The 20070-nt window shown below is 35.4% G+C and overlaps 2 protein-coding genes across 2 annotated transcripts; one reads left to right on the top strand and one right to left on the bottom strand.

Moving 5' to 3' along the window:
• Positions 1-149: 149 nt before the first annotated feature.
• On the top strand, positions 150-709 carry HELRODRAFT_175882 (hypothetical protein; the record flags this gene model as incomplete). The annotated part of the gene is made up of 2 exons (XM_009023251.1): positions 150-385; positions 559-709. The coding sequence occupies 2 exons, from the start codon at positions 150-152 to the stop codon at positions 707-709; spliced, it is 387 nt and encodes a 128-aa protein (XP_009021499.1).
• A 2553-nt stretch (positions 710-3262) lies between these two features.
• On the bottom strand, positions 3263-13047 carry HELRODRAFT_142647 (hypothetical protein; the record flags this gene model as incomplete). Its single annotated transcript, XM_009023250.1, has 5 exons — positions 3263-3304; positions 3421-3489; positions 12368-12454; positions 12645-12823; positions 12987-13047. Coding segments are annotated over 5 exons (438 nt in total), but the record flags the coding sequence as incomplete, so codon positions are not given.
• Between the last annotated feature and the right edge of the window lie 7023 nt (positions 13048-20070).

Here is a 20070-nt window from a genome sequence, read left to right as displayed (position 1 = left end):
CAGGTGCACTTAAGGCACTGGGGCTGGAAGCAGAACGCCGGACAGCCAGCTAATGTCACTAGGTAAATCGATCCCATATTGCGAGAGCGATACACCGGAGAAGACGGTCAACGCTCTGAAAATTTTTTCCCGGATATTCCGTCAGAAAAATGTGGAAAGTATACATAGTCGCGAGGGCGGCAATGAGTAAACTGGTCGCAGCACTGACCTCGAGCTTTCCCCTAGAAAACTGTGCGGAGGAACCGGCACAGCGAATGAGAATGGCACGCAAAGCCAGTTGGTCGTCGAACCAGTTTGTAGCCATCAAACTGCCTAATAAAAAAGAGCAATCAAAACAGGATAGGAATCGGACGGACCAAAGCTACCACGAAGCCCAACGAGACAAGTTGCCAGTGTCAACTACAAAAGTAACAGGCGGAAGAAGCCTGTGTGTGGGGAGGCGGAAAATTTAGCCGACGAACGCTGCCTTGCCGCCCAACCATCGCTGGTGGACTGGATATTGGAAGGCGAAATGCTCTTTCCTACAGACCAAACGGATCAGGCGAACTCGACTATCAGCACTCCGGAGTGGGCAAAAGAAGATAATGAGTTGCACATCGTGATATCAGGCATCGCTGCACCAACGAGAAGGAGGGAAAGGAAGAGACCGTCAAGATGGGGCCTAGAACTAACGAAGATTTTTGACAGCAAACGTCGGGACGACGTTTGATTGGGTGGGAGATTTTGTGAAGTTTTTTGGCGCGCATTTATGAATGAATGTTTCATGAGTGAGTGTTGGTTGGTTTAGTACTCTTGTTGTATGGAGTGGTCTGGTATGCATGCTAGTAAAACGTTGATTAAACTGGTTTTGTATGCATGCTGGTGGAATGTTGTGTGAATGGATTTTATGGTTATTGTATGACGAAATATTTGAGAGTGTATGGTTGCTCGCGTGAATTAATATATAAATATTTTGGACAATTGTTTTTTTGAAAAGACATTTAGTTTTTCAGACGGTTAGTTTTTTGGGCAGTTTTTCGAAGTTAGTTTTCGGTAGAGTGTTTGGTGTAGTTTTTAGAGGTAGTTCCTGGCGTGTTAGGTGTTGGTCATTCATTTTGGTAATTGGTGATATTGTTCTGCGGGTTTGTTTCTGAATTTAGTTACTGTGCCTGTTGCCGTTTTAATTTAAATTATTATTTAGTTTGGAACATTTGGAAAACATTTATTTTGCAGAGTAAGTTTACTTTCGTTATAGTTTGTAATAAATTTATTTCAGTTATCTTTTGTTTGTCTTGCTCAAAATATAAAACATGTATGAAAAAGACTTGTCAGCGGTTTCCGTCCGGCCCGTGTTTTCTGACCCGGAAATAAATATTTGTGAAGAAGCGAGTCCCGGCCAAAAGCGAGACTGCCTCGGCTGGTGGCGGCGGCGCTTGTTAGTATTCGAACAGAAAAAAGATTCCGGGTTCCAAATTCCAGAAAAAATTTTCAACTTTTGTATCATAATTATTATCACAAGTAGATGAATAATACTCTAAAAGACACATTAAATCAGTCATAGTAATTGTTTATCTCAGTAAAATTACTCTATTTGTATGTTTTACGACATACTAAGAAATAAATTATGCGATTTTATTTACATTAATACCATTTATTTTCAGTATTAAAGATAATTGCTTATTGCTACAAATATTTATCTTCTAAAAAACATTTTCAGAAAAAATTAAAAAAATTTTTTTTTTTAAATTTCAAAATTAAAATTTTTTAAAAATAAATAACATTTACCGGAGTCGGAAAAAAAAATTTGACTTCGCTCTTAAATCGTTCTTATAAAATTCTGACTCCGGCAAAAATCTCCGACTCCGACACTTTGCTTGCGAAATTCAGAGCGGATCTCGAGACCCATCTGTTTATTAGATTCATCGAAGAGCGTTGTTAAACATAACGGAAATGACGCTTTAAAAACTATCTTAATTGATTGATTGAGTAGTTTAATGTTAAACAAGGTAAAGCTGCAAACAATCAATCAATCTTTGTTTAGCCTCCAGAGACCCAGTTCTCCGGAGGTAAGACGTTGTTTTCTTTGCCATCAACTTTTTGCGCCAAATTAAGCAATCAGTTGTATCCATTTCATTTAAATTTAGAACTTTCATGTCTTGCTCGATTGTTTACGACTAGAACTTTTTTTGACGGCCTTTGGGACGTGAGCCAGGTACTTCAACATCTGCACTAGAAGTTATGGCACTGTTTCCACTTCGTTTGACATGACCAAACCACCGCTACCGCAGACGGTGTTGCTGGCATTCGTCCATCAATCTATCAATCTTTGTTTAGCGTCCAGAGTCTCAGTTTCCCATCAATTTTTTGCGCCAAATTAGACAATCAGTTGTATCCATTTCGTTTAAATTTAGAGCTTTCATGTCTTGCTCGGTTGTTTGCGACCGGGACTTCTTTGGACGGCTTTTGGAACGTGTGCCAGATACTTCAACATCTGCAAGAGAAGTTATGGCACTGTTTCCTATTTTGTTTGACATGACCAAACCACCGAAGACGGTGTTGCCGGCATTCGTCCTTTATATCCTCTAAACCAACACAACGCAGGATTTTGGTAGATTTGATGTGGTCCCTCAGACTAATTCGTTGCATCCATCGGAGCATTTTCATATCGGTTTGGTAAAGTTGTTGTTCCAGTTTGGTTGTCATTGGCCATGTTTCTGCACCATATAACAACACCGGACGTATCACAGATTTATAAAGTCTTGATCGTATTGGTAGTGGGATGTCACGCCGCATCAATATAGAGGCAAGGAGATTCTATTTATTCCAGGCTGCACGTATGCGTGCTCGAACGGCAGCTTCAGCTGTTCCAGTACAATTCAGAACATTTCCAAGATATTGATACGATGTGACTTGCTCTACCTTAATGGCTTCAAAAACTATAACACAAAACATAATATTTTTAAGACATTACGAATACACCGGGTCGGCTAGTTATTATATATTTAGCTGTCCTTAAAATTTTTTCATAAATTTTCTTATAAAAAATTTTTTATTCTAATTTTAAATAGTCTGCCATATTACTAACAAAACAAAAAAACATGACATAACGTGGCAGGTTGTTACAAAATATTGATATACATTAGCCTCATGTGGTTGTTTAATTGAATGATTAATCAAGTTTATCACTGCTCGCTGCTTATTTGATTCATCAGAGCCTTATTACAGATGACAAACTTGCAAACAAAATAGTTTCACATTTATACGTTGTCGTTGTAATATTAACCTCGGATAACACTGTGTACTCAAATGACGGTTGATACTTTTCCTGCAAAATATTTTTAATAAATTTTTTAATAATTATATTGCAAATTTAGAATTTCAATATTCTGACTATAAATTATTTTGATACAAAAACTATTTAACAAAAGTTTTAAAACAAACTTTCTCAGATTCACTCTTTTTTTCGATCTTTTCTTTGTCTGTTTTGTATTTTCGATCAGCTCCTTTAGGCTTTTGAAAATAAAAATATTTATTTTATGCACTTAAAATATTTTACTTTTGATAAAAATTGAAGTACAATGTAATTAATTTGATATAATTGTAACACACAAAAGCTTCAGTTATTAAGCATATAGAAAAATAATAAATTTAGTATGAATTTAATAAAACGTTCCAACATTTTAATGTAATTTTAAACATTTGATGCATACATTTGGTTGAAAGTAAAGAAAGCTATTAAACCAAAAATGTGACCACTAGTGATAGAAAAAATTAGCAGCTTGTATCAAACTTTATGTTTGTTTCAAAGTTAATTTTAAAACAACAATTTCAAAGTAGCTGATTACACAACTTCATTGTGGTTTATGTCGTAACGTCAAGAATTTCCATATTTGCAAGGCTAGTTGATTTGTTAGTTTTCAATCTTTCTAATTTCAACTTAATGTTGCAGTTGTTTTTGACAGTCAAATACAACCAGCTGCTTGTAAAACTTTCTTTGTCATATTGTATGTACTGTATTGCCCTTAACCTTGTTTAAATAGTATTTGGTCAACCGATTACAGATAAAACTTCGTTATTGTTAGTGAGAGTTTTATTACATAGATCAATCCTCGGATCTCCATTATATTTACTTTATACTGCAGATATTGTCCATACTGTAATATCATCAGGATTCAATTGTCATTGATACGTAAATGATGATATACTGTAACATGCATGAATTAATGAGTACAATTCAAGCAGGAATATCATCAATGTTATCAATTAATTTGAAAAAACGCAAAGGTTTGTTTATACTATTGCGCTGTCTCGCGACTGCGTATTTTAGCGAAGCTCTATCGTTTTTCGATAATTTGTATTGTTAGAGGTCGTTGTTTCACGAGTTTTTTCTTGGAGGTGGTGTTACTGGTCCTGGCGACACAGCGGATTATTGGTTGGTGAAATTTATTGTGGTTTTCTGTGGTTTTCGAGGTGGTTTGTAACGGTGTTTGGAGTGTATTGTGTGTTTCACCTGCAATTCTACACATAGACTACTTTCCTCAGCCAATCAAATGTCAGCTGCGAATTGAACTAATAAATCCTTATCAATGAACGTAACGCACATGTTCTACAATCGCCTTCCTGAACCAATCAGCTTTCAGCCGTAATTAACCTAGCTTCGCCTGTCAACAGTTACAACATTCTTTCTCAAATATAATACCTATCGACATTATTAACTGTAATGGAAATTGTTCCATTACATGGTCACGTGGGCTAGTTACTAGCACAAAGCACGTGTGCTTACCTAGGGGAGAGCGCCGTATGGTCACGTGGGTTGGTTACTAGAACAAAGTATAAGCGCTTACCTAGGAGAGAGCACCGTGCAAGTCAATAAATAGCCTGCGCAAATAAGTTAAGCCTCTTTCTTTTCTGCGGCTCTCGTGCCGGAGTCGACATTAGTAAAGTTGGTTATTGTATCGTTGCATTTTCATTAATTTGATTTATTCGATTAATTATTTAGTTAGGTTTTAATAAAGGAGGATTAATAATATATCTGTCATTGCGTTTAGTTAATATCGAACCCGTTACATTGGTACCAGAAGTGGGGTAGTTATTTAATTGGTGTACGACAATAATTGAATAATTAAATAACTAATAGGACGTTTTGACATTCATATAAAAAATTAATTAAATACCTAGTTATAAGTTAATGCATTCGTTGTACGTTTGTTGTAAGTTGATAATTCAAAATTACAATGGATCGATTGACGAAGACGAAACAACAAAAATTACAACGTCTGTCGAACGAACAGATAACGAAGAAACTACTGAAGAGGTCAATCGACGAAGCCAGTGTGCGATTGATGAGTAGATCACAGCTTCACAGCTGTTAGAAACGTGGGCAACAATTTTGGCGGACCGCGTTGATTCTCCATGCAGTATTGCGACGGAGAGCGCTGTGTTGGAAGATACTGAAGGTGGATCGACCTTATACGAAAGAAAACAGTTAGAAATGGAATATAAGCTTTGAGAAGCGGAGATTGTTAGACAACGAAAAAAGATGAGAGGGAATATAAGCTTAAAAAAGCAGAGATGGCCAGACAGCCTGAAAGAGATGAAGACGAATTCCGGCTTAAGAGCCAAGAATTAGAGATTCGACGACTAGAGGTAGAAGGTATGAATAATCGAAGAGTGGCCAATGAGGCTAGTGAGGATAATAACACAATAAAACTAATGCAACAGACTCGATTTTTCGCGGAGTCTTTAAAACATCTGATAGGAACTTGTCCGTTAAAGCCAAGAGATAATCCTGCTTTCTTTGAACACGTAGAAAAAATTTTGCGAAACTATCGCGTAGACGGAGAAATTCAAGCCAATTTGTTGATAATGAGTTTGAACGAAAAGGCCAAAACATGGTTGCATACTATTTCTGCCGACGGTCTGAAGGATTATAGCGAAATTAAAAGACTCATTCTGCAGGAGTTCAGGTTAAATCCGACAAAATTGAGAGATGAATTCTTCGCCCTGAATTCTTCGCCCTGAATTCTTCCACAAAGATTCAAAGAAGCATGTGCTGGTCGATGGCAGGTTGAGGGGATGGCTCAGCAAGTATCAGAGACTGGAAGATTTCAAAGTTGAGCCCCTTCTCGGTTCGGGGCCAAGCTTCCATCTCAACAGTCAAATGCAACCTCATTTTTAATCGAACAGGCCCCCAATGAATTATATGACCAGAGTCAGACAGGACTCAGAAAGATCAGATCCATCAAGAAATAGAAGTGGTGACCAACATCACCAGCAACATCAGATGCGAAGCCGTGCCAATGCCAGACTATACAATGCCCGAGTTAAAGAGGCACAAAGACCACTTCAGTTTAGGCTATTCTAAATTTCCGATCATGGATTTGCTTATTCAAAATCAAGAGTATAATACACAATTCTGTTATCGTCCAGGTGCACGTAATGTTGCCAAATTTTCCTCCAGGATATAAAAGTCAAGAAATATTTATTGCATTTTTGGACATTGATTTTTGTTTTGTTTAGTTTTTATTTTTGTATGTGTGATGAATGTTACATTCATCCTATTAGGCGTTGGAGGTATGTAATGGAAATTATTTCATTACATGGTCACGTGGGCTAGTTACTAGCACAAAGCACGTGCTTACCTAGGGGAGAGCGCCGTATGGTCACGTGGGTTGGTTACTAGAACAAAGTATAAGCGCTTACCTAGGAGAGAGCACCGTGCAAGTCAATAAATAGCCTGCGCAAATAAGTTAAGCCTCTTTCTTTTCTGCGGCTCTTGCGCCGGAGTCGACATTAGTAAAGTTGGTTATTGTATCGTTGCATTTTCATTAATTTGATTTATTCAATTAATTATTTAGTTAGGTTTTAATAAAGGAGGATTAATAATATATCTGTCATTGCGTTTAGTTAATATCGAACCCGTTACAATTAACATATGTACATAGTGCGGGCTTTAATCTATCAACATTGTTAACTTATGTACCTTGTCCGTTACAACTAAATTATTCAATCTAGAACAAATTTATTTTTTTCAACCGTTTCTTTCAATCGAACAACAATTGTCGACGATCTCCTCGCTGCCATCGTCAGTTACGTCACGGCTTCCGACAATCAGCATAAACATCAATCAAACAACAATTGTCGAAGATTTCCTCGCTGCCATTGTCAGTTACGTCACGGCTTTTGACAATCAGCATAAACGTCAATCAAACAACAATCGTCTGCGATCTCCTCGCTGCCATCGACAGTTACGCCACAGCTTTCGACAATTATCATAAACATCAATCAAACAACAATTGTCGACGATTTCCTCGCTTCCACAACTAGAAAACTGGTTCGTCACCAGTCACGATGATGTTGTCAACATCGATCGGAAAATCCAAGTTGTGAACGTCGCTGTTGTTGTCGACTATTCCATTAATTATTGTTCTATTCTTTTATCTTAACATCAATCACACAATTGTATACATATCTTTCATTTTCTATTTGTAGATGACATTTGCATACACAACCGCGCAGCTGCTTTCACTGGAACCTGCAGCCATCTCGCGACCTATCCCTAGACCCGCTAGAAAAATTTTGTTCCGGTTGAGAATCTGGAGGCCTCTGAAGGGTCGTATCAGGCTTAAGCACTCGTTGTCTGCAGTAGATGGATCTCATAAAAATTCTACAAAAACAATTCTGGGTCTTCTGAATGCTCGTTCGGCTGTCAATAAAGCGGCTCTCCTTCATGACATCATTGTCGAGAATGGCATTGACATACTGGCACTCACGGAGACTTGGATCTCATCTGACGCACCCAATTCAGTGAGGCTGAATATTGCCCCACCTGGTTTTTCTGTGGCACATTATCATAGGCCTGATCGGCGTGGTGGTGGCATCTCTGTTGTATACCGGGCAACATTTCGACATTCAGCGCTAGATTTTGGTATTTTCACACCAAGCTTGTCCCCAAGCTCGTGTGCCCTGAGTCGGCTATTATTTTCGCCGTTCTTTATCGCCTTCCTGGTCCGACTGTTGATTCGTTTTTTGAGGAACTGGAGACTTTGATAAATTACATACATTTATCTTCATCTCCCTTTATAATTTGTGGCGATTTCAACTGTCTTAGTAGCGGGCGTCTCTCCTCCCTTCTGAAAGAAAATAACTTGTCTCAATACGTAAGCTTTCCAACACACCGACTCTTGATCTAATCACCACCTTGACTTTGTTTTCCGACAGCATAAAAGACGTGAGATCATCAGATGTCACCTACTCTGACCATAAAATCATTCTTGTGAACATATGTACATTCAGTACTCCGCCCTTAGTTGAAACTCGTACATATAGACCTATACATCGCATTAACCTAAACAGATTTCAATCTGACTTAATAGCTGTTGTTGATTCTATCCTCTCTGCTTCACTGGATCCTGATATGCTGGCTTCAGCCCTTGATCGGAATTTGCAAAGTTTGCTGGATCGACACGCTCCACTAAAAACTATTACCATCAGGCGTGGCCAAAAACATATCTTCACTCTTTTTGATGAAGCACGTCAAGCAAAGAGAGAGTGTAGACGCCTAGAAAGAAAATTGCGGCTGGATTCTCGTCACGCGGTAAAACATGCTTACAGGGTTGCAAAAAACGTAGCTAAAACCGTCATCTTCAAATCTAGAGCGGACTGTATAAGCTCTGAATTTGGTATATCAAATTCAAACCATCGTTTCCTGTGGCGCTTGGCTAACAAAGTTCTTCACAGCCACCCTGTCCATCGCTATAGTGATGCAGATTGCAAAAGGCTGGTTAATTCCTTCAGCACATTTTTTCAGGAAAAAATAAAAAAAATACATCTCTCAATATTCACCGCTATCTCTAAATCCTCCTCTGTCACTTTCCCTGCTCGTCCATATAAAGGCGACATTTTTCTTCAATTTGCTGATACTGATTGTGATGAGATGACTAAACTCATTGCCTCTCTACCAAACAAAACATCACCCATTGACCCTATTCCAACCTCAATTCTAAAGCAATTCTCATCGATCTTAGCAGCTATTCTGGTCAAGCTGACTAACTCTGTCTTCAGCACGGGATGCTTTCCTTCACTTTATAAAACTGCTCAGGTTCTACCACTACTGAAAAAACCATCCTTGGATCCTGATGACCCGTCAAATTACCGCCCTATATCAAACTTATCAACATTCTCAAAGCTACTAGAGCGCGTCATATTGCTAAGACTACGTGCTCACCTAACGTCTAATCATAACTATCCAAATCTTCAATCTGCTTATCGTTCTCATCATTCCACTGAGACTGAATTGCTACACATTGCTGATAATATTTTTAATTAGGCTGGCAACTACTGAAAATTAATCATTGCAGTTGGGCTCAACTTTTCCGCTGCCTTTGATGCCATCAGTCACTCGGTTCTTTTCGAACGCCTACAACAAGAGTTTGGGGTGGATGGTCATGCACTATCACTGATTAGATCTTACCTGAGCTGCAGACAGCAGTTTGTGAAGCTGGGAAACCATACTTCCTCTACCTGCTTGATCGACACTGGAGTCCCTCAGGGTTCCGTCCTCGGTACAATCTTGTTCACTACCTATGTGTCTCCTGTTAGCGATATTTTTAGTAAAAATGGATTATTTTCTCATCACTACGCCCATGATGCTCATTTGCATACATGTGTCACTTCTGGCGATCTTGAAAGCAGCATTCGAGTCTTAAGCAATTGTACTAGCGAAGTTTATCGGTGGTATGCTAATAATTTCCTTCTTCTCAACCATAACAAATCTGAAATTATGGTCATTGGGACACATCAACAACTGCCGAGGTTTCAGTTCGAGGAAATGGACATAGCAGGGTCCACATTGCCTATCTCGGATGCGATCAAGTTGCTTGGGGTCACTTTTGACAGACATCTAAATTTTGATAAACACATATCAGAAATCGTCAGATCCTGCAACTATCACCTCTGCGCAATAAGACATATTAGACATATGATTACATGTGATGTTGCTGCTGCCCTCTGCCATTTCTTTTTATGATTTGTTTGAGACCGACTTCATCTATTTTATGTGCCGTTGACATATGATTTCTGTAGTAGCTTAAAGCTTGAAGCAGCAGAATTCAGCTACGAGTGGAGCACAATTTTGAGATTCTTACCGACGCGTTAGATCGACAATATGGACACAGGTATGCTGAAGACTTTTACTAAAAGAAACACAAAAATACAGCAAATTTACGAAAAGAATGAGTGTCGAAAGATTGTTATAACAACAGAAAAATGCTGAAACTAGGGCAAAAAGGGCACATCAGGAAATATTGTAAGAGGCCCCTGAAAAGTAACGCTTATCGGGGAACGATGCGGGGAAAACCAACTTTCGAAAAAATGCCAGCTCAAGGTCCGCAGTTAATGCCAACCCTGCGGGGCCCAGGTTAACTGAAAAAACACACGTTCCCAGCAATATTATTTATGTTCCGAAACTGCATCGCAACCGAGATGACCTTTGGGTGTAAGAAAAAATAGACCTACGTAAATGCCTGATAGCCATTGATACAGTAGCAACTAAGTCTATTTTTAGACAAGATAAGGCAATGGATTAAAAGCAAGAAAGATTTAAAAAGTATCTACTTCAAACTGCCACTGGATGAATGGCGTCTGGTACGGAAAAAATTCATGCACTGTAGAGTTGGGAGGCTTGGAGTTGGGGGCACGTTTCTGGTGGCAGATATTATCGATGAATGCATCTTGGGCCTCGACATGATGAAGTACGGCTTCCACATAGATCTGAAAAAGCGTGTTTTAAGAGGTAAAAACACAAAAGTGGTTATGGGAAACGAGAAACAAAATGCACCCATGTAACGGCCGATGGCGATATGGTAACACCAAGTCTGTCAGAAAACATCATTGAGGGAAAATTGAAAAACAGTGAATGCAGGAGCCAAGAAAATATTTTGGTGAAATCAAGGTCAACGCCCAAAATACCGAATATCATGGTGGAAAAATGCCTGGTAGAGGCCATCAAAGACAGCGAGAATTCCGATCCAAATAGTGAATATATCGGGGAACCCAATTAAAATAAGGGATTTTAGAATGGTTGGTAGTTTCCAACCAGTGACGAAATTAGTCAAAAAACTTTTGTAAAGATTGGACAATATCTACCTGAACGTGTAAATCAGAACGAGAGAAGGCAAGAAAAATACTAAAACTCAATATGACCTCAAAAGCGGTAGCGGTAACAAAAATGACTTCATTTGGCCATAAAACCCACGGCGTTGCCTAAAACTTCAAAGAAATTGGAAAGATCCATACAGGGTCATTAACAGAATAAATGACGTGACCTATAGGACCCAAGATCAAAGAAGAAAGTGGACAAAGTTGAAAGTTGCCCATCGGAAGTTTAGCCCTATTCTTTGGAATAAAGAAATAACGCTTACGTTAGGGATCAACAGGCTAAGGTGGGGGTAATGTTATAACCGCCTGAATGATCAAATTGCGCTATATTATTTAATTATTGTTATTTTTGCTATATTTGTAATCTTTGGATAGAGGACAACGACATAAACCTATATTACAGAAATCATATATCAACGGCACATAAAATAGACTAAATCGTTCTCAAACAAATCATAAAAAGAAATGTTACGCCAATTAATGATACAAATAAAATAAAACTCAGGATATACTACAATAATTGTACTTTATAGTAATTTCATCAACACGTAAAAGAGCAACCACCCTAGTCGACGCTCTTCACTTAATCATCTAAATCTAATCAACAAAATTCACTCCGACTTACAACCCAGCCAAAATCACCCCATGTCATCATCCACCCACCATCTACATTATGAATGTCACTAGCATTGTCAAGCCACATGCTATTGAGCATTTGAGATGTGATGTGTATCATCTCCATCCAAACATTATCATCATCACCGAGTCATGGCTTAAGCCAGATCACCCTGATGGTTTGATCGCAATAGATGGCTACACACCCTTCAGAAAAGACCACCCTGGAGGCGGCGTGGAGGAGGCGTTGTTACCTATTGAAAGTCATTCATTTCATCTCAAATTCACATCGTTTTGCCTCATGCTATCAATGATGCACTGGAAACCCTTTGTCTCAAGTGCATTATTGACAGTGCACCATACATGATCTGCGCCATCTATCATCCACCAAATCATCCATCATACGAAGTCTCCGCCTTGATGGGTTACATCGATGAAATCTCCAACACTGCGTTGGGGAGCGACTCAAAACTCATTACTTTTTGAAAATTTGACCAAACTGTAAATATAATTTGTCAACCAAATACAATTTTAGAAAACAATTTTTCATATACGAAATTTGTAACAGTTGACTTAAAATAATTCTATTATGTTAGTTCTGGAAAATGATTAAAACCTTGAAAACTTTAACTTGACAGGATGCACAATGAATTAACTTGGGGGTGCAATCTGAAGAAGGGCAACCTGGGCGAGACGTACATTGCTGAGCCGTACTTGATGGCGGCTGAGTGTCAGTGTATGTTTCAACCTTTAAAAATTGCCAATATTAATTTTTAGTGATATTTTAGCTTTTAAGAATTTTATATAAAATTTATTTGCTTATTTGTTATTTTTATCTAAATAGAAAACTTTTTATATTGAGTTATCAATCTGTTTGTGGAGTGATCTATAACCTGAATTCTGAAAGAAACTCCTTTTTCTCCCCCATGTCGTTTGGCAGTAAATTCAGTGCTAATAGCATTTAATTTGATGTAGGCACTACATTCTTGCTGTGAATCCCACAAAAAATTTAAGCAACTCAGTTGTTCGGGGTCTATCCGCATATCATTTAATCCATTTGACTGTGGTATGTCTGCATATTCATAAATATATATCGGTATAACCATATATAACAATATTGGTATTTTTATGATGCTGGAAATTTTTAATTTTTTTGACGCTGCTGTTAAACTAATGCTATTTTATAAAAAATCAGATGACGAAATAAATTGTTATATCATTGAATAAAAACAAACCAATGTCCAGTATTCTTTCTCCTGGTCTACTTTGTTTCCACGTTTCCAGCTGTTCTTTTTCCATGTACTGCAACCGTCTTTCATGAAAGATGATGCGAATGATGCTCTAAAAACGTTAAATGCAAAATTAATGAAATAGCGATTTGCACTTTCAACAAGTTATATAAACATTTGTTATTCGTGTGTAATCCCAATGTTCATCATTAAAATGCTATTAGATATACTGTCACCATTTTTCTAAGTCATGATCAACAGTTGTATTAAATCGTTAATTTTGCCAAAATCTCAAAAGATTATATCACCTTTATTGAAGAAGCATGAGTTATCACGCGATGTTGAAAGCCGTTATAGCCCATTCTCCAATTTATCGTTTATTTTAAAAACCATTGAACAATTAGTTCCTAGTCAGCTTATCAGATATATGAATGCTAACGCGCATCTCGCAAAACTGCATTCAGGGTTATAAAAGGTAGCTTCAGACATCTGTAAAGCGAAATTGCGCTCCGGTTAAGATAATTTTGGCGGGAAACGCAACAGACTATCTAAAAGAAATTATAAAATCAGTGCCTGATGTTTCTGATCGAGCTCGGTTGAGATCGGCAAAGTATAGTAACCTTATTTTTCCCGTCTACAGGACATCTCATTTAATGGCCAAGGATGTTTTCAGTTGCGTTTGCAAAAATCTGGAGTGCAACGCGTGAGTAATTGAATCAACTATTTTATTTATAGAACTTCAAAATTTAGCAAATCGAACACAAAATATATTATTAATCCAAGAAAATCGCAAGAGTTCATTCTCTAAAATTGATCATCAACAGAGGTCTAAACATAACTCAAGAAAAATGGTAAAAACAAAAATGTCATATTCAAATATCAATCATCAAGTCATGAATAATCAACATGAATCATCTCTCAAAATGATCTCTAATAATAATTCTTTCAGGGTATCTTCGTAGTTCACCTGTTTTCATTCATTTATTTGTCGATAATCTTTGATGCCAAAATTTGTTAATTCACTTTTGCAGCCTAGTGCAAGACCACAAGGTTTATTCACCCTGGGACAAATTCTGAATACCTTGTTGTCCACCATGGAACCACAATGATTAACAATGATGGTATGTCTGCCTCTGCAAAACTCATTTTTTCAAATTTTTGCAATATCCTTTCTTTATGACGTCATTCGCTAAATCATCCTCATCGTCATCTTATCACTTTTATTTTTTTTAATCTTTGATATTAATTTCACTATTTCTTTGAAATCAAGGAAGAGGAACAAAAGCCACAGCCACGCAAGAAATAATGATAAAATCCTATTCGGGAATGCGAACACAAACCAGGAGCTGAAATCCATTTTGGATGCCGATCCGTATAATACATCTAATTGGCCATTGACAACCAAATTCGCGGGAGTGGTGTTGTTTTTGGCGCCAATGTGGGTTTTGATGAATGTGGTTGTGTTATGTTTAGTTTTAGAATTGTTGGTTTCGAAACTGTATTTGATTTGATTTTGTTGTTGCTGGCAATTTTAAGGCTGATGTTGAGGCTGTTTATATAATTAGTCTTGTAGTTGATATTGTTTGTGTTATTGTCATTGTGGTTGTTGTGAATGTAGTTATTGGCGCAGTTGTAACACTTAAAAATATGGTTGTTGTAGGTTGACTTAATCTGGTTGGCGTTTCTTTCAGAAAAAACTGTGATATTTGAATGATCACTAATAATAATAGCTTCACCGTAATTTTTTGTGTTTTTGATCAATTTCATTACATACGTTGTCAGTAATAAATTTTTTGCTATATCGGGAATAACTGCACAATAAATCTTCACCCCGGTACCAAGGTTATCAATGACTTTTTATCCGAAATAAGCTTTCTGAACCCACACACCTTGTACGTTGTCAAATTGCTGTCCTATTTTTCTGACATTAAAAAATAAAATGATAAGATGACGATGAGGATGATTTTGCGAATGACGTCATAAAGAAAGGATATTGCAAAAATTTGGAAAAATGAGTTTTGCAAAGGCAGACATACTATCACTGCTAATCATCGTAGTCCTGTGGTGGACAACAAGGTATTCAGAATTTGTCCCAGGGTAGGGACACATTATGGTCTTGCTTTTCATGTTGCCTTCAGGGTGTTTTTCGTTTCTCAGGTTTATCACTATCGATCAACACCACTATCGATCAACACCTTATTCAACTTGTTATTAACATTTACGTCAATGTATTCGCGTATATAGAGATTTTCAGCTTTGATGATATCGTTCTTTGTTTCATAAATAAGTTACTTTTTGATTGTTCTTCGATCTTTAAACTTCACGTCACATTTCATAATTTTTGAAGCACTTGAAGGCTTCGATTCCTCATGGTTGTTCCCCACCCCTGCATAAATTCCGATTCCAGGAGCTTCTCATGATCAACATGAATTTTGAGGTTGGACTAGATATAAAATACTTTGACTACTGTTTACTCACTTGAATTCAGTAACTTTTTCAGGATTTGGTTTATAAAACAAATGTTTTTTAGCGCTGAACGATGTGAGGCATGACTGCAAACAAGTTATTAAAAAATAAAATTTGCTTTGGAAACAGATGTGTTCAGCCAGATATTTGGTTTGTATACAATGAAAAACACTAAGTATGCAGAAAGGCGAGTGGTTGAAATGTAATGTCGCATTCATATATTTATTATACATATACTGACCCTCGAACGCTCCCTCGCACATTATTTGAGTCTGGTATCACTCTAGTTTCCATGTACAATTATTCATCAAACTCATCAAATTTTACACTTTTTACATTTTTATAGTTTATTAATAAATATTTATTAATTTTTATAAATTTTATTCATTTTAATAATTTTTAATTGATTTATTTCATGCATTATATTTAAGACTATGCGTATTTAGTATCTTTTTTTGGTGTACGTATAGGCGAACGGGTCGTCGTCGTGCTTAACAGGCACCTCCCTGGTCTCATTACACCAAAAAAAACTACATTCTCAACTTTTTAACAATTTTTTGTACACAAATAATATGTCTTGTTCTTGCTACAGCATTCTGTTTGTAAGTTAATATTTATTTATCTATTTATTAAACAGTTTATTCGGAAGAACAAAAGCTTAACACAAGCTTTTATGGCCACTCTAAAAGCAGGAAAAAATATACATAAAGAATTAAAAAACAAAATTAAATATCAAAACGAAATATAATGTTCAAATAAATTACTATATAAACAGAATAGTAACAGTAGTGCACTTATGTGTTTAATAAAAAAAAACAAAAGACGTTCATAACTGGTACAAAATTTTGCTTGCAGAGGCAGTTGATTCCATAATTGCATACCTGCAAACAAGACACTACTGCGACAAACACAAGTTTTTATTAATGAAAAATCAAATTCATCACAATGTCTAAAATTGATATTTTTATTATATTTATAATTGTCTAAGATAGACAAAGCATTTGGAGATACAGTTGATTCCATAATTGCATGCCTGCAAACAAAACACTACTGCGACAAACACAAGTTTTTATTAATGAAAAATCAAATTCATCACAATGTCTAAAATTGATATTTTTAATATATTTATAATTGTCTAAGATAGACAAAGCATTTGGAGATACATTATGAAAAAAAGGCAAGATAAATATTATAAAACTTCGTAATTGGAATCGTTTTAGACCAAACTGTTTCAATCAGATTTCTAGGGGTAGTTGTTGATTCTGACTTATCTTGGAAGAGTCATATATTGAAATAGATGACTGAAATAATACTTATATGACGATATTTTTTAAAATTATAAAGTACTATGTTATAATAATTTTGACATTTAATTAAAAGATTTAAATGACTTAGAGGGCTATAGCCCCAAAAAGAAAGTCAGTAAATTATGTATGAGTAAATAAAAGCATAATAAAGAAGTAATGTAACGTAAGAAGGAAAGTTTCTGCTCAATTTACTAATTATGCCGATTAAAACGAAGAGTCGTCAGCATGAAGAAAATATTTTTGACTGTGGACAACTCAACAATGTTTATAAACAAATTGAAAAGTGTAGGTCATAATATGGAACACTTAGGTACATCAGAATAAAGAAATAATTCTTCAGACTTATAATTACCAATGACGATATAATGACATAAATTAGATCAATAATTTTTGAACCATTCCAAGGCTTTTCCTCTGACCCGGTAGGAGCCCAGCTTATTTAAAAATGATTTATGATTTATTATGTAAAATGCTTTTTTAAAGTCAACGAAAACTTCATCAACGAAAACTTCAACTGTGCATCTCCTAAATTCCATATTAGAAACAAAATAATAAATCATGTCATGAACAACAAAGTCAATTAAAGATCGTTGTTTAAAACCACATTGAAATGGTAATAAAACATGGTGATTATTCAAAAAGTTAACCAATTTTGTAAAAACAATTTTTCCATAACTTAACTTTCCATAATTTTGGCGATGGATGAAACCAATGTTATTGATCGATAGTTATTCAAAATGTGTTTGGAGCCAGATTTAGAAACTGGAATTTTCTTACATGAGCTCAACACAGACAAACACCAGGTTGTTACAAATCTTGTAACAACCTGGGAATACACTAGAGCGAAATGACAAATTAAACAAATATTTCAGTGGAGTGACAAGAAGATGGATCCGTTTTCTCAACAAATTATTGGAATTATCATCACAACTCAAGCTATAAATGTTTTCTATATTATCAACTATATTGAGGATTTCCCTTTCATTAATCTCCAACAGAAAAATGAATTGGTCAAACGAGTACCCAAAAGAATGTTTGGAGCAATAAATTCCTACCTGTCAATGACACTATCACCTAATGGGTCGGGAAAAAATTCATTGAATTTGTTACAAATGACATCATCATCAGTAATAATGTTGTTGCCATCTTTATAAATTATTTTAGGTTCAACAGAAACTCTATTTAAGGCAGGATTAATTAATTTTCGAAATTTCTTTGAATGTTAAATATGTTAAATTCAACATTGTTCTAGTTCAATAACATTTATTATAAAACATTTATTCCAAAACTTTTATTACAAAACTTTAGTGACATTTCAGCGTTGATATTTATTGTAAAAGTTGCACCATCATATATCCAGCATTTTATGTTTTTTTTAATTAAGCTACTCTAATTTTTGCTTTGTTTAGTAAAATAAATAGTATTTACAAATTAGGTTGTATCGGGTATATCTGAAAGTATGCAAGAGTTGTAAAACAATTTGAAGCACAGCTAAATTGAATGATACAGCTTGTTTAAACAAGCAATGCATTCTGTAACGGATATTTTCTTTTTTCTAATGGTGCGATTAATTCCTGTTCCTTCGGATAACCGGTTTTTTTTCATTTAATCTATTAATTATTTAATCAGTTTTTCAATTATTATCTGTTTTTTTGATCTAATAATATTTGTATTTTTGACGCTGAACTAATAACGTTTTTCCTCACCGATTTCCATATTATACCCGCCTTCACCGTACTTACATTCTTTTAAATCATTATAAAAATTTAATTGAAGATAAAAGGCTATTAAAATCATTATTCTTATTAATTTGCTCAATGTGCACATCTATACAAAAATGGTAAAGAATTGTTCCAATTTAAGGTATGAGGAAAGACTGAAACATCTTGATCTGCCCACATTGACATACCGTAGAAATAGAGATATGATACTAATTTTTAATATGTTGAAGAGTGAATCCGATGATGGTCATCCTGTCATTGAAAAGGTGAACGACAACAGAACAAGAGGCCATAAATTAAAGCTCAAAGTTAAACCTTTCAATAAAAATCTAAGAAAGTATTATTTTACAAATCGAGTCGTTAGATTGTGGAATGACCTTCCTGAAGATGTGGTGTGCTCTCGTAACATTGCTGAATTTAAGAAGAATCTGGACAATCATTGGTTTAACATTCCTTGGAAATTTGAATATGATTGTTATAAATGGTAAACAGTAAATGTTGTTGGACGTTATATGTTTGTTTAATTTATTATTAAACAATTGCTGAATGATTGCCATTAACTTCATTATTTTGTTTGTGGTTGTTTATTATAATTAAAAAATACTGTATATTTTTATTTCAATTTATATTATGATACCGTTATGTCACTGAAGTTTTTCTTTTATTTATTGTTTTATCTGTTTAATTAATTATGTATCTGTTTGTTCCACTTCATGTTACGATTGTGTCATACATATTGTATGTATGATGTGATGGGGTGTACAACACATATGTATCTGAGATGGTTTGTTTAATTATAGAATTTCTATATAGGTATACTTATTTACTATTTATTTAATTTATTTTATTATTATTATTTTATTTTATGTGTAAGTATGTGTGATGAATTTGTGTATAGACAAGATTGTGTATAAGTAAACGAGTGTTTGGATGTATGTGTGAACTAAATATATGTATATTGTTAGGTTAATATATAGTTATTGAAATTTATTGGTTATTACTATACTTTTTAAAGTATTTATATGTATTTACGGTGTGTATAGACGTCTGGGTAGGTGTGCTTGATTAAGATTATTCATTATCAGTTTTGTTTTATTATACGAGTGTGTGGATGTAGTTTGTGGTGATAGTATGTGTGGGTAACGTACATCTTTATTTTATTTTATTTAGAAGTATATAAGTGAGTGTGTGTATTTTAGTTAGAAGTATATAAGTGAGTGTGTGTGTGTTTATTTCTGTTTTTGAAAAGTCATCATATATAATGATATTATAATAACAGTTTATTTCATTTAGATATGGGCATATGTTTTTCGAGCCCATCATTTCTTTATGTTTATGTTTATACGCGCGACCAACTAATTAATCTCAAATCGTATAAGTCCTCAATCCAACGCCAAGTTAGTAAAATCTTATTATTTTGCAGTTTGCTTTAAAATATAGAAACCCAATCATCAGCAACCCAGCAGCCATCATCATTACATTGCATGTAATCATAAATCATTGCATCAGCTTCAACAACAAAAACATCCTCGTCAGCAGGGTTCATCATTTTCATCACATCATCTTTTACTACAATGCCAAATAAGCTCACAGGAT

The sequence above is a fragment of the Helobdella robusta genome, assembly GCF_000326865.2.
Source record: "Helobdella robusta unplaced genomic scaffold HELROscaffold_35, whole genome shotgun sequence".
In the NCBI taxonomy this organism is placed as follows: domain Eukaryota; kingdom Metazoa; phylum Annelida; class Clitellata; order Rhynchobdellida; family Glossiphoniidae; genus Helobdella; species Helobdella robusta.
This window is presented reverse-complemented; position numbering and strand designations above follow the sequence as displayed.